Below are 13,332 nucleotides of genomic sequence, written 5' to 3' on the forward strand. Positions count from 1 at the left end.
CCATTGCGCCATATGCCTGGTACAAAACTTAGATAACTCAAATGGAAGATATCGAACTTTTCCTGTTTTTCCAAAGTTTTGGGTTATGTGATCATGGCATACCTTTTACAGTTTCAATCAGAAGTTTGAGAACGTCTCGCCAGCAAATTGAATCGCAATAGCATAGATATAACATAACGAGTGTCCTAAATACCCACGAACGGGGCAATTATGTCAATAATTGAGATTGTCTTAATTGGAAAACCAGGGAAAAAATTTCTTTAAAAACAGTTAACCAAACAGAAATATTCTTTATTCTTTTTGTTTTTTGAACAACCTGTATATGCTCAGTGGTGTTGCGTTTAGCACGAAATGAAAGAGCAGTTCAAGGCGAACATTTTTACATTCGCTGAAATCACAAAAACAGCGGAGAAACGGAATTATAAAAATTTGTATGCAATTTCTAAAAAAAAGTAAAAAAACTCGAATATCTCCGAAACAGTTAGTAGATACTGGAACACTATTTCATTGGAAAGTTACGTGACAACTGTCAAAATTATGACCAAGAAGATAAAAACCACGACTTGTTTCAAATATTTCAAGAAAACTATGCCATTCGTGAGTTTTATTAAAGCTTCATGGCCAAACTAGACAAACTGTGTCAGTTTTGGTACTTATGACAGTTGTCACGTGATACTGGAAACACTATTTCATTGGAAAGTCACGTGACAACTGTCAAAATTATAACCGAGAAGATAAAAACCGCGACTTGTTTCAAATACTTCAAGAAAACTATTCCATTCGTGACTATTAAAGCTTCATGACCAAACTGGACAAATTTTGTCAATTCTGATACTTCTGACAGTTGTCACGTGATGCTGAAAACACTATTTCATTGGAAAGTCACGTGACAACTGTCAAAACTATGACCGAGAAGATAAAAACCACGACTTGTCTCAAATATTTTTTGAGTTGTATGCCCAAACTGGGAAAGTTTGTCAGTTTAGATGTTTTTGACAGTTGTCACGTGATTTTAGAACACTATTTGCGTAGATAGTCACGTGAAAACTGTCAAAATAATGGCCGTGAAGCAAAAAACCACAACTTGTCTCAAATACTCCAAGAGAATTGTATCTTACTGTGATTTTTAGAGCTTTATGCCCAAACTGGGCAAATTTTGTCAATTTTGATACTTATGACAGTTGTCACGTGATACTGAAACACTATTTTATTAGAAATTCACGTGACAACTGTCAAAATTATGACCAAAAAGATAAAAACCACGATTTGTTTCAAATACTTCAAGAAAACTATTCCATTCTGTGACTTTTAAAGCTTCATGGCCAAACTGGACAAATTTTGTCAGTTTTGATACTCATGACAATTGTCACGTGATACTGAATCAGTATTTCATTGGAAAGTCACGTGACAACTGTCAAAATTATGACCAAGAAGATAAAAACCACGACTTGTTTCAAATATTTCAAGAAAACTATGCCATTCGTGACTTTTATTAAAGCTTCATGGACAAACTGTGTCAATTTTGATACTTATGACAGTTGTCACGTGATACTGGAACACTATTTCATTGGAAAGTCACGTGACAACTGTCAAAATTATGACCGAGAAGGTAAAAAGCACGATTTGTTTCAAATACTTCAAGAAAACTATTCCATTCGTGATTTTTAAAGCTTCATGGCCAAACTGGACAAACTGTGTCAATTTTGATACTTATGACAGTTGTCACGTGATACTGGAACACTATTTCATTGGACAGTCACGTGGCAACTGTCAAAATGATGTAAAAAAAAGCTGAAAACCACGATTTGTTTCAAATACTTAAAGAAAACTGTTACATACTGTAATTTTTAGAGCTTTACGCCCAAACTGGGAAATTTTGTCAGTTTTGATGTTTATGACAGTTGTCACGTGATAATAACACACTATTTTATTAGACAGTCACGTGAAAAGTCAAGACACCAAAAATGTTCAGAGTGACTTTTTGCACCGAGTGGGCTCGATTTACACCCACTTAGAACCGGGTAAACGCGGTCATAACTAGTAGAGTGTTAGTTTCTAATTCAACTGTTTTGAGCACCCTCTGAGCAGTTCAAAACGAACATTTTGAGCTTTTTACAGTCGCTGAAACCACAAAAATGGCCAAAATACGTATTTTAAAAATTTCAAAGCAATTTTCAAAAAATTAAGTAAAAAAACTTTAATATCTCGGAAACGATTCGAGTTATGGACATTTCGAAAGAGACCAAAAATGTTTAGAATGACTTTCTGCATTCAACTGACTAGGTCTACACCCACTTACAACCGGGTAAACGCGGTTATAACTTGTAGAGTGTTAGTTTCTAATTCAACTGTTTTTGAGCACCTTGTATATGTTCAATCGTGTTGCGTTTACAACGAGGTGAAAGAGCAGTTTAAGATGAACATTTTGTGCTTTTTACAGTCGCTGAAACCCCAAAAATGGCAGAAATACGTATTTTCAAAATTTCAATGCAATTTACATAGTAAGTAAGTAAAAAAAGTGGAATATCTAGGAAACGATTAGAGTTACGGACATTTTGCAAGTGGCCATTTTTCTCTATTTTGTCACGGTTTAATAAAATTGTTTAATTCAAATTAATTCATAATTTTAGGTCTGCTTATTAGCATATGAATATGCTATAGCGTTGGCATGGGATTCACTGCTTCGTTGTGGAAAAGCAGTTAATAACTAAGAACATTACTCTTATAGTGCAATTTATTTCCAGAGGTGATTAAACCACATTGGCGCTGTATATTAAAACTGCTTTATCACTTTTAGGTAAAATTATTAAAAACTTTCAAAGACAAAAAACGTTAATTTAAAGTTTGTTACTTAATGAAAGCTGAGCAAACTTTCCATTAGGAAAATGCACGTTTTTAGGTGTTTTTTTAGGTGATTGAATATTTCTACAATTATTGTGTTTTATTATTATGGCCTGGAACTAGATACATCCACGTTATTTTTATTTTTAAATCGTACATACAGAGTTTTTTGTGATCTTCAAAAAAAAACATTATTAGTAGGAATTTTAAGCGTTAAAAGCGAGGTTCTTTTCAGATTAATCGGTCAATAGAACTTCTTTATAAATCAAATAGTAATAAAAAGAAAAAAAAAGTAAATGATCAGATAATTAGAACTTAACGGAGATTACTGCAAGTTCTGGAATTGCCACTTAAAAAGTCAATTTCTCATAGAATTTGATGTATTTAATTTTCTTTCGTTCGGTTCGTAATTACTTTTTTTTCTAGCGGTTGAAGTGACGAGGAGTGGAGCGAAATAGGTCAGGCCCTGATTAAATCGAAAAGTTATTTATGCGGGAAGCAAGAAGAAATTCCTTCAGGAAACTAAAGCAAGCAATTTTATAGCGCGCAGATGGGCCAAATGACGGAGTATTCAATTTGCCGCGGGATTTGTTAAGTCTGTTACTACCGGAAAATGTCCCGAAAAGCAGTTTGCATCCCTTTATGTTAATAAAAGAGCCCCAGCATCCGTGCAATGTTGGCGAAATACTTCTCCACTCCTCATCTCTCAAAGACATACTAGACTAGCCCAGAAATTTATATTATTCGCAAACTGCAGTCTTAAAATATTCCAAATTCGGATCAGCAAATATTTTCTAGTTTGCTGATGAAACTGATTTTTGATTTAATTAACTAACTAATGCAATCTACCATCTGTGTAGTTCCAATAAAAATTTTGAAGAAATTGAAACGACATGTGTCTTGGATAATCTTTAAAGTTCAGTGCAAATCTTACCACGTTTATTATTGTTTGCAACTCAAACTGCTTTTACACGGAAGAAGTTGTAAGCATAACCATTGTTTTCCTGTCTTTCAGAGTCCCATTTACTTTAGAATTACATTTCTATTTCAAAAGAATGTTTGTTGTTGTTGCTAAACTTAGAAAATAATCCAGAAATATCATACTTTGCAATTCCAGCTTTAATTTAAAATGTAACAATAATAATTGCATTCTCATTCAACTTAAACGTAAAAGAAAGTTCAATTTTGATTGCTTTCCTTCGCAATTATCAATCGAAATGTGACGGCAACAGCACCGAATAAGATTCCAACTTTTTTCGATCGCCATTTCGAATTCTATCTCGTATTTTGAGAGGGATTTATCTTCCAATTTCCACGGGAAAACAGCAATAAAGGTTAGATGTTCGGCCGTGTTATTTCTAGACGAAAGAATGTCTTGCGGAATGTAAATGACAGTCGGGGAAACTGGTTTTTATTTACTCGACATTTCAAGTGCGTATCACAATCGCTTTAAATCGCATTCGATTTTGTTTGTCTGTTTCAGTACAATTCTGTGAATAAATTAGTTTAGGATACTTCTTTCTATACTTATATTAATTAATTACTTTCTGGTTTGGAATAATCAGCTATGACGAATTGGAGGATAATACTGTAAGACCCGAAATTAAAAGCAGCAGTAGGCATTTGCAAAAATTATGATTAATATCTTTGTTCCTTCTTCCAAACAATTTTCGTATTTGCTGTAATTAATGACCATCCCTTAAAGCGTTCTCTTTTTTTTTTGCTTTTAGCTAAATTAATAGGGAAATTGTTGCTCGGCTCAAAACCGTAATTAGGGAAAACAATGATGTTATAATCATTAACTTGAAATGGTTTTCTTGGTTTCATGCACCAAATGATTTATTTTCTCATGACGAGAAAAATTATTAACGGAACTTTACTCAATCTGTACAAATATATTTTTTAAGGTTTTGTTTTCATCATTTTTGATAAGCTTTGGATTTGCCACTTAAAAAATCATTTTCCTTACAAATGTTAATTATTCGATAATTACTGGACACTCTACAAGGTATAAAACCGGCTGTTTTGTTAATTACGAAAGAAAAATTGAAAAAGGTTTTAAAATGAAGCCATTTTGGTGTTTCGCGATTAAAATCAACTGGATATTTAAATTTTGTTATTCGATTTTAAAAATTACATTAAATAAAATTGGACCGCTTTATACTAACCATCATCACTAGTTTAAATTGGGAATAGCCCTTAATGGTATGAATTATTCACGCAAAAGTTTATTTTAACCTCGTTGGACATAATTTTTCAATGATGAGGTAACTTGTAATGTGTTTGAAAACGTGATACCTTTAAATAGTATTGTGCATTTGTATAACATTTTAATAGTGCCACTGTACATTACTGTTAACCAATTTACGTGTTCAATTCATTTTTCAAAAGAGAGGCAAAACCTTTGCAGTCACATGCAGATTAAATTCCATTTTATCTGACGAACAGAAATGACATTCTGAATAATCGAACTGGCGTATAAAACGTATACGATTTTGTTTATTTCGTGCTGCCAAAAAAACTAACTTGGTAAGAAACAGTACATTTCGTAAAGTTCTTTAGCTACGTTTCCACCATTTATTACACCGCAAAAGTTCTTGATATTGGATCGGAAATGCACATTCGAACAAGATAAAATACGCCATTAAAGTATTGGGGAAATAACAGGCCAAAAGTCTATTTAGAGTCCTTGCTCTTTCCCTTTTGGCCATATTCCATTACTTCTGATCCTTTTGCTTGGTTTGGTTATTCAAATATGCTCTCCGTAGATTAGTTCCTGGAATGCAAGGCTAATATTGACCATCTTGTAATATGCAAATCTTTAAATTGTAATAATCGTATAATCAAATATCATGACTTTAAACGATAGTATATTACTCAACGAGCATGTTATGATACTTTATCTCTACTTTATGTTTTACGACGAATGTCAATCAAAACTTAATCCTCGTGAGTAATAGCCCACATGCGTGTAGAATACTATACTTTTTCTACGACTGTGATAAGTATTCACAACGAAAGAGAATAACACATTGCACCGTTACACACAAATTAAAATATCTTTTGTCAACGTGATAAATCTGCTATTATTTTGGTACTGGACAATTTGACAGCTATTGCAAAAATCAAGGTAAATTATTATGTTTCGTTATTTTAAAAACGAAAAACAATAATATTCAGTCAGACCCTCAAATTTTCAAATGGCACCAATTATCGTTTTTTGTGGATAGAATTTTCAGAAAATTTTTCGGCTATGAGAACTACATTATTTGAATGACGTATGACATCTGACACTTTTTTCGAATTTTCATACTTTTCGTCCGAATATTCGTTAATGAGAACCAGGCCTAAAATTGAGGCAGAAACACACAACCAGATGTCATAAATGCCAAAAATGCACTGATGAAAGTATAAAATGTATTAAACCAAAGTCACACTGATTTCGTTACTTTTCAAAGAAGCTTCGTTGTTTTGTACCTTCATGAGATTGAATTTGACAGTTTACAGGTTTAGCTAACTAATATGATCTAATAATGTTATTTCTATTAAACTGTATTTGAAGAAGCAAACGTTTACAAATGTTACATTCAAAACATGTATGTTTCTATTAACTGTTACGTCACTCCATTTTACTTTGATTTTTGCTATATATTGGTGGTGTCCACGGATGGACTGAATCAGTGAGTAATGACTTACGGATAGGTAATAGGTGTTACTATCTATTCAAAACTGACAGTAATAGAACAAAATGTTTATTGTACTTCATTTGTACTTTTTCACATAAAACAGTAATTGTTATTAATATATTTTTGATTAAGTCGGTTTATCTCACTGTATATCAACAACAGCCTCCAAGTTTTGCGATTCTGGCCATAAATTTAAGAAACGCGTAAAATTCGATTCGTCCTCAGTAGAGCGGATACCTGAACGAATTTTTCATTTCTGGCAATTTTCAGATAATGGATTTTTTGCCGAATGTCATTGATGGGTGTGCCCATAAATCCGGCTCGTGATCTTTTTTTTTAAATAAGATTTCAATTTTCATTAGAAGATGACAGAAGCTCATCTTGCATCGCGAACTAAATTCCAATTTCCAACGAATTCCTCGTTGTGTTTTATTGATTTCGAGAGCCAGTTGGCGTAATGTTTCTGAACGGGGTAATAATTTACTTAGACTTGATGAAAGCTGTAAATCAAGATAGCAGCCAAGTCTATATTTAAATGAACCCGACATTGTTCCTGGAAATAACAGCTAATCAGACGAAATAAAAGAGTAATTTTTAGGGCTTAAAACTACTCAATTTGTTTCCCTGCTTTTTGCTCTCGCAAGTCGCTTAATGTAGAACGTTTCCGAGGCCCATCAGAGTAAATCCGTTTCGTAAATCCCGTTACTTAGCCGCCTAATCTCACCTTCGGTCTATCTCATCTCCGACGGTATTTCCTGTGACTTCTACGGTAAAAAAGCAGGGCTTGGCCTTTTTGGTGATATCCGGGGTTCGTTATTATGTTACGCCTTCGTCATGAAAACCTAAATAAAGTCCATTCGTCTTTGGTCATATACTCAATGGAAAGTTTGACTTTTGACTGACAGTCATAATTTAAATTTTGTAAAACTTAATATTACCCATAATGTTAAAAGTGTCCTTTATTGTTGATTATATTAACAATGTTGTGAGAATAACTTACAATGTATAGTTATGGTAGAGGCTAAATTTAAGTGGTCATAACAAATTTTATAGCTGAATGCCAGTAAAACGAAGCTAACATTCAAGTTTTCACTGACCGTACAGAAATGTATCATTTGAATAGTTCAGGGCAACAAACTCAAAAATTCCGTTACAATTTAATTGAAACCTACAATTTAATTTAGTATATCTAGATTCTAGATTGACGTTGTCTACAAGTTTTCGTAAACGTACATTTGGGAATCGGAATCGAAATTGTAATAAATCGCTCAATTTTGTAAGCAACAGCTGCTGCAAATAATTAAAACTGCACTAGGGAAGGAAACAGTTTAAACTAGGAAAATTATTGATGGAAGCAGGAACTGATGTAAATACCAAATTAGTTAGGTTAGTTAAAACGTTTAAAAATATGAATAATAGTGTTTTTCTATACAGGGGATTTTTGTTGCAAGAATGTAATCACATGTTCAAAAGTTTGCTATGTAGCTTGAAAGAAGGTTTTTTGTATTTTTCAATTTAAGATCACATGTTTCCTGCTGTTTTTTCTGGTCTTCCACAGGTACCTGATTTCCTACACATTTCATGCACCCCCTGTATAGTAGCTGCACTGACAGACTGTGAAACTTTCAGGGATGAGTTTAGAGCTCCTCTTTCCAGTAATGTTGAGCAAAAAATCCTCTCTTAAAAATTGCGATTAGGGTGACCAAAAACTGACGGTTCTGCAAACTGATGGTGTTGGGTTAAAGAGTTGATTAGGAACAATTTTGCTTCAAATTTTTCAAAAACCTGATAAAGCTGGGATCATACTTGAAAAAGCTCAAAATACAAGAAAATATAGACTGTTATTGAAAACGGTAAAATACAAAATTTAATTAAACAATAAATAGTTTCAAAATGGCTTAAGATATCGGTTTAAACAATTTTGGGTTTTAACCTAGCTAAAAGTGCTTCCAATGCCATTTTATCTTTAATTCCTTGGAATCAGCGAATAAGATTAAATTCACGTGACATCTCAATCAAAATTAATGAATTATTTTGCATATCAGAAATTTGAATTACCTGGAAACTGTTATGTAATGTATCTATCGAACTAATGAGATACATGAAATGCTAGGAATGGCTGAAGATAAAAATGTGCCTGCAAAAATAATTTGAAAAAGTTTGAAAGACCACGATCTACCCCAAGAATTTTTGAACCAAAGATTTACTTTTATAATTTTTTAAAGCCAGAAACATCAATCAATACTGTTTTGAATGTTTTAGTGTGTAGATAGTCGTGGGTATCTAAAGTTTTAGGCTTCAAAACTTCTAGGCTTCTAACTCATCAAAATTGACTTGAAAGTTTAAAACGTTTTTGTACAGACAGTTTTCAGATTAATTTCATGTATTTAGTCTTGAAAATTAACTCCAAACCTATAAAAATTCGCTTCCAGGCTAAAAAATCTGCTTTTATGATTTTCAGACTAATTCAATAAAAGTCAAATTGACTTGGAGGCTTAAAATTTGCCTTACCAGTCAATTTTCGTGGTTTCCAGACTAATTTCAGATGTCCAGTTTTGAAAATTGAATTCAAACCCAGGAAAATAGGCTTGAAAGCTTGAAGATTGTCTTTCAAGTAAGTTTTCATAAATTTTAGACTAACATCAAGTCTCTCGCCTCAATAATTATTATTAATTCATCAAAATTTACTTGAAAGCTTAAAATGTGTCTGTAAAGAATTTCATGTATTTAGTCTTGAAAATTAACTCCAAACTTATGAAAATTGGCTTCAAGGCTAAAAATCTGCTTTATAAGTCATTTTTTATGATTTTAGAAGTGGTATTCTAGTAGAATACTTGAATTCCTTTAGATTCTATCCAAACTTGCTTTCCTCTGATCTGCCTGATCTACTCTGTACTCTATTTTACACTGTCTAGAAGTTTGAAGCTAATTTTCTTCCTATTTTTTCAGTTTTGTATTATCTTAATACTTTTCTGTTGGTTTTTATTTTTGAACTACTAAAATTCCTTTAAAAAAAAACTCTGGACTAAGTTAAACTGTTGAAGAAGCAAGGTTATTGAATATTCTACGAATAAATATCGTCAATCACTTTTTCAAACAGAAAGTATCGTCCACTTTATATTTTCCAATAAACACAGCATTAAAAGTTGCCAATCTACCAGCACTCAATTTGGACAGAAAACTTGAAAGACATTTTTGAGACTGAGTTAATTAAACTTTACAAATTAGGTAATATAAACTTGTGTGAATTTAATTAAGACTGACATTTTTAACCAGCCGTTCAGGTTGAGGACTCGACCTAATTTCTGAAATACGTCTTTTTTTTTGTTATGCGACATTCGGATTGATTTTTTCTTTATTTAGAATCTTTGTTGAACAGTTTTTATTATAGTGAAAAACACCATTAATAAAAAGCGCTAAAAAATTAATGTATCTCCTTATAGGTTTTAATTTCATAATGGATTGCCATTGACGTAAAAATGCCCTTGCGAATTAAATACCACACTTGCTTGAAAATTTATAGCCTGCTGCTCTGTAGTAGAAATTCTTTATCTTTCTGTATGTACGAGAGCCGTTTTCAAGATTAAAGTAAGCTATATAAATTCCATTCTATCTAGTAACATTCCACTTAGGGGGTATAAGATAGTTTTGGGGGAAAATGACTGTTTAGCGAGAAAATTTGAGGGGATTTTACGTTTTTAGCGAGTATAATTATCTACATACTGCTCTAACACTTTAGCTATGCTTTTTGCGCTCAAGAGCTTGTTTTAATTGCTTAGAGGTCGTATGCACCATTCTTCTTTTAATGACGAAAATGTACAACGAAAAAAGCTTTGTAGCAGTGATCGTTTTATCTTTAGTTCCTTGTACCTAAACCAGAGTTTTTTTTCATTAAAGGTTAAAAAAGCGACAAACATCATTAAGTTGCACTTTGAGTAAAGCCCTCGTAGTGGTCAATGCATGAGCATTTCACGATGATCCGAGGAGGACAAAACCTGTTTTAAACTTTCAGTATGAATTATTGGACAAAGCATAAAAGGCATGTGTTCGTCCTCGTGACTTTTTACAATAACGCGATCCCCGACCATGAAATTGAGTTTCGCCGGATTACTGCGTAGGCTTTGTTCCTTTTGATCCTGCGGTGAATGGCGGACGCGACCTATGCAAAATTAATCAGGATATCTGCCTAAAGGCGTGTAATAAACCAGCCTACGAGGGCTAGAAGTTAAATTTGTTATTTCGTACCCTATGCCGGAATCATTATTGCTGACTTCAGTCTAATCTTGTTTTTAAATGAAGTTGGAAAACTTGCTGAGGCTTGATAAAATGTAATAATTGTCACTGTAATTAAGGTTTTTATTGTCGTAACTTAAATTGGTGATTTTTTCAGTTTTCATCCATTTTCAAGCAGTTTAAAAAAATCAATCATTATTATAGTTATTCAAAGTTGAATTTATCAATCAGAGTGTTTTGGTGAAAATATTTGAGAATTTAAATGATATTAACTGAGGAAAAATAATACACCATAACATATACCAATTTTATATCTAGCTACACAATGATGCTAATTGTATGTACATATTAAGTTACTAAACTTCGAATTTTATACGTTATAATTAGGTTTTTATTATGTTACAGTTAAGAAGCATTTTTTCCCCACATTTAATGGCTTTTTTGAGCCGTTTACTATAATTACAAACTAATCAATATCACAAAAGTGTGCGTTTAGGAAATTGAACACGAGACGCTCTAAAATTATAAAATTTCTTTTAAACAGTGATTTCAAAATTGACACTACTTATCATCAAAAAATAATAAGGTACGTCAACTGGTTCAACGATCATTATGTCCAATTTCCTGCATAGCATTTTTTTTTATAAAAAATGTTTCACTTAGAAAAATACAAATTTAACTCTAATAATTGTATCACATTGGCGTTATTATCGAAAATAGGATTTATGATAGTCTACTTGCTTAATAACAATACGTTTAATTTATGATTAGAGATTTACCACAATCTTATATACTTAGTTACTTCCGGTGTCATAAAAGCAGTACAAATCTAACGATTCTACATTATATTTTGTTACAAACATTTAAGAAGTTTGATAATTTTACAATTTATAAAAATAGTAATACTGGATTTGTGATAAAATTTGTGTCTAGAATACAAAAAAAATAAGTGCAAATAATACAGTTTGTACACTAAACAAGAGTGTTAATAAACTAACAGTTCGTTTGTTACAAGGACACTTATAAAGGGTGTTACAATAAGGTAATAATTAACCACTGATGCTTTTGCTGTAATAAATTAATGTGACAAACTTACCTTTTTTGTTACATCCTCTATAATCCAGTTTGTATTAACGTTTTCAGTACTGCCAATATATCGGAACGAACAAAAGTACTCTAAGTAACTAACCGTTAATAATTCATTGACAGTTCTTAGATATGTTTTCTATTTGTATCGAGATTAGGATTCAATTAATTATAATCTTTACAGTTAATTAATTGTAACACTTATTGACATTTATGCAGCCTAGAAAAATCTAACAATTAGATATGTTTCGGACGTTGATCTAAGTATTTTGATACAAATTTACAGTTTCGTTTTTTGGTCTTTTTTAACACGCACTTGTCATCTGTGCGGTCGCCATGTAGTCTTCCTGTAACGACACAACAACACTTTTTTAAACGCTTGCCTAAAGACTTTATTGAAAATCGTATAAAATATTGGATTGACCATTGAACTGGCGTAGCCAAGCCAGGTGACTAAATGCATCACCCAAGCGTCCAGGTTCTTGTCACACTCTAGACAAAACGTTGGAAGAAGATTAAGTATGAAGAAGGGTGCCCACAGAATAACGAATGTAAAAAACACTACTCCGAGCACTTTGGTGGCTTTTTGTTCTAAACGAATTATCCTACCATGTCTTGAAGAGTTTCTGGATATAACGCTGGAGTTTCTGGAGTGGTGCGATCGTACACTTCTGGTCAATTTGCCTGCACCGGAATTGTACTGATATCGTTGTAATAGACATGGAGATGAAGGGTTTTTGTTTCGATCGTTTAGTGTTGTAGTGTTGCCATTTTGCCTCAGTGTGGCCGATCGTCGTAGTAAAGGGGTTTTCTGTGAACTTGCTGGGGAGTGCGTGAGGAGGGAGCTTTTGGTGTTGCCAAAACTGGATCCTGAAATAAACATATCATTATGCCTGAGGTTGTTGTCGATAAGAGGTAATTATCGTCATGACACTTTTTCCCATGTCGATTACGTAGTTCGTGTGGATATTCGGTGTGCAACCGTAAATTGATGAATAATAATTTTGCCCCGGAGTGGAAACTAATAACGCTTAACAACTTTTGGGCAGGAAATTGCGAAAATCTAGAGTTAGTAAATTGCAAATGCCACCCTCTCCGCAAAATGAGGCCTGTGGCTCTTTAAATTCGTTATTATGGTCGGTTTAAAATAGCTTATTGATTTTACCTTGATACGAGGAGCCCAATTTTTTATAATTTTTTTGATCTACCAATTAAGTTAATATTTTATGACACCATTTTAAACAGCCGATTATATTGCATGTTATGAATAAATTATGTATCTAAAAACCATCGTAATTGGCTATCGAATTCAGAATAGACAGTTGAAATTAATTATTCAGAGCTTTTTAATTTGAACCATATACTGCAAGATTTGCAATATTTCACATTTATAACTTTTTTGTTAATAAGTTTACCAGAACCTATTTCAGATCCTTGAAACTTCAACCCTTAGAAATTTCCCGAAAACTTTACAGAGTCGTAAGGG

General features: G+C 32.7%; 2 protein-coding genes across 2 annotated transcripts in view; one reads left to right on the forward strand and one right to left on the reverse strand.

Annotated features, from left to right (window-relative positions):
- Rpn2 (Regulatory particle non-ATPase 2) overlaps positions 1-13,332 on the forward strand; it is a 61,925-nt gene that overhangs the window by 28,968 nt on the left and 19,625 nt on the right. The window lies entirely within an intron of this gene.
- 5-HT2B (5-hydroxytryptamine receptor 2B) overlaps positions 11,056-13,332 on the reverse strand; it is a 66,448-nt gene continuing 64,171 nt past the window's right edge. Inside the window, exon 8 of the mRNA XM_081986142.1 lies at positions 11,056-12,716. Within this exon, the coding sequence (XP_081842268.1) occupies positions 12,166-12,716 (551 nt within the window). The 3' untranslated portion in view covers positions 11,056-12,165. The remainder of the gene's footprint in view (positions 12,717-13,332) is intronic.

This window comes from Ips typographus, linkage group LG9 (genome assembly GCF_016097725.1).
Source record: "Ips typographus isolate SLU linkage group LG9, UJ_Ityp_2.0, whole genome shotgun sequence".
Lineage (NCBI taxonomy): Eukaryota > Metazoa > Arthropoda > Insecta > Coleoptera > Curculionidae > Ips > Ips typographus.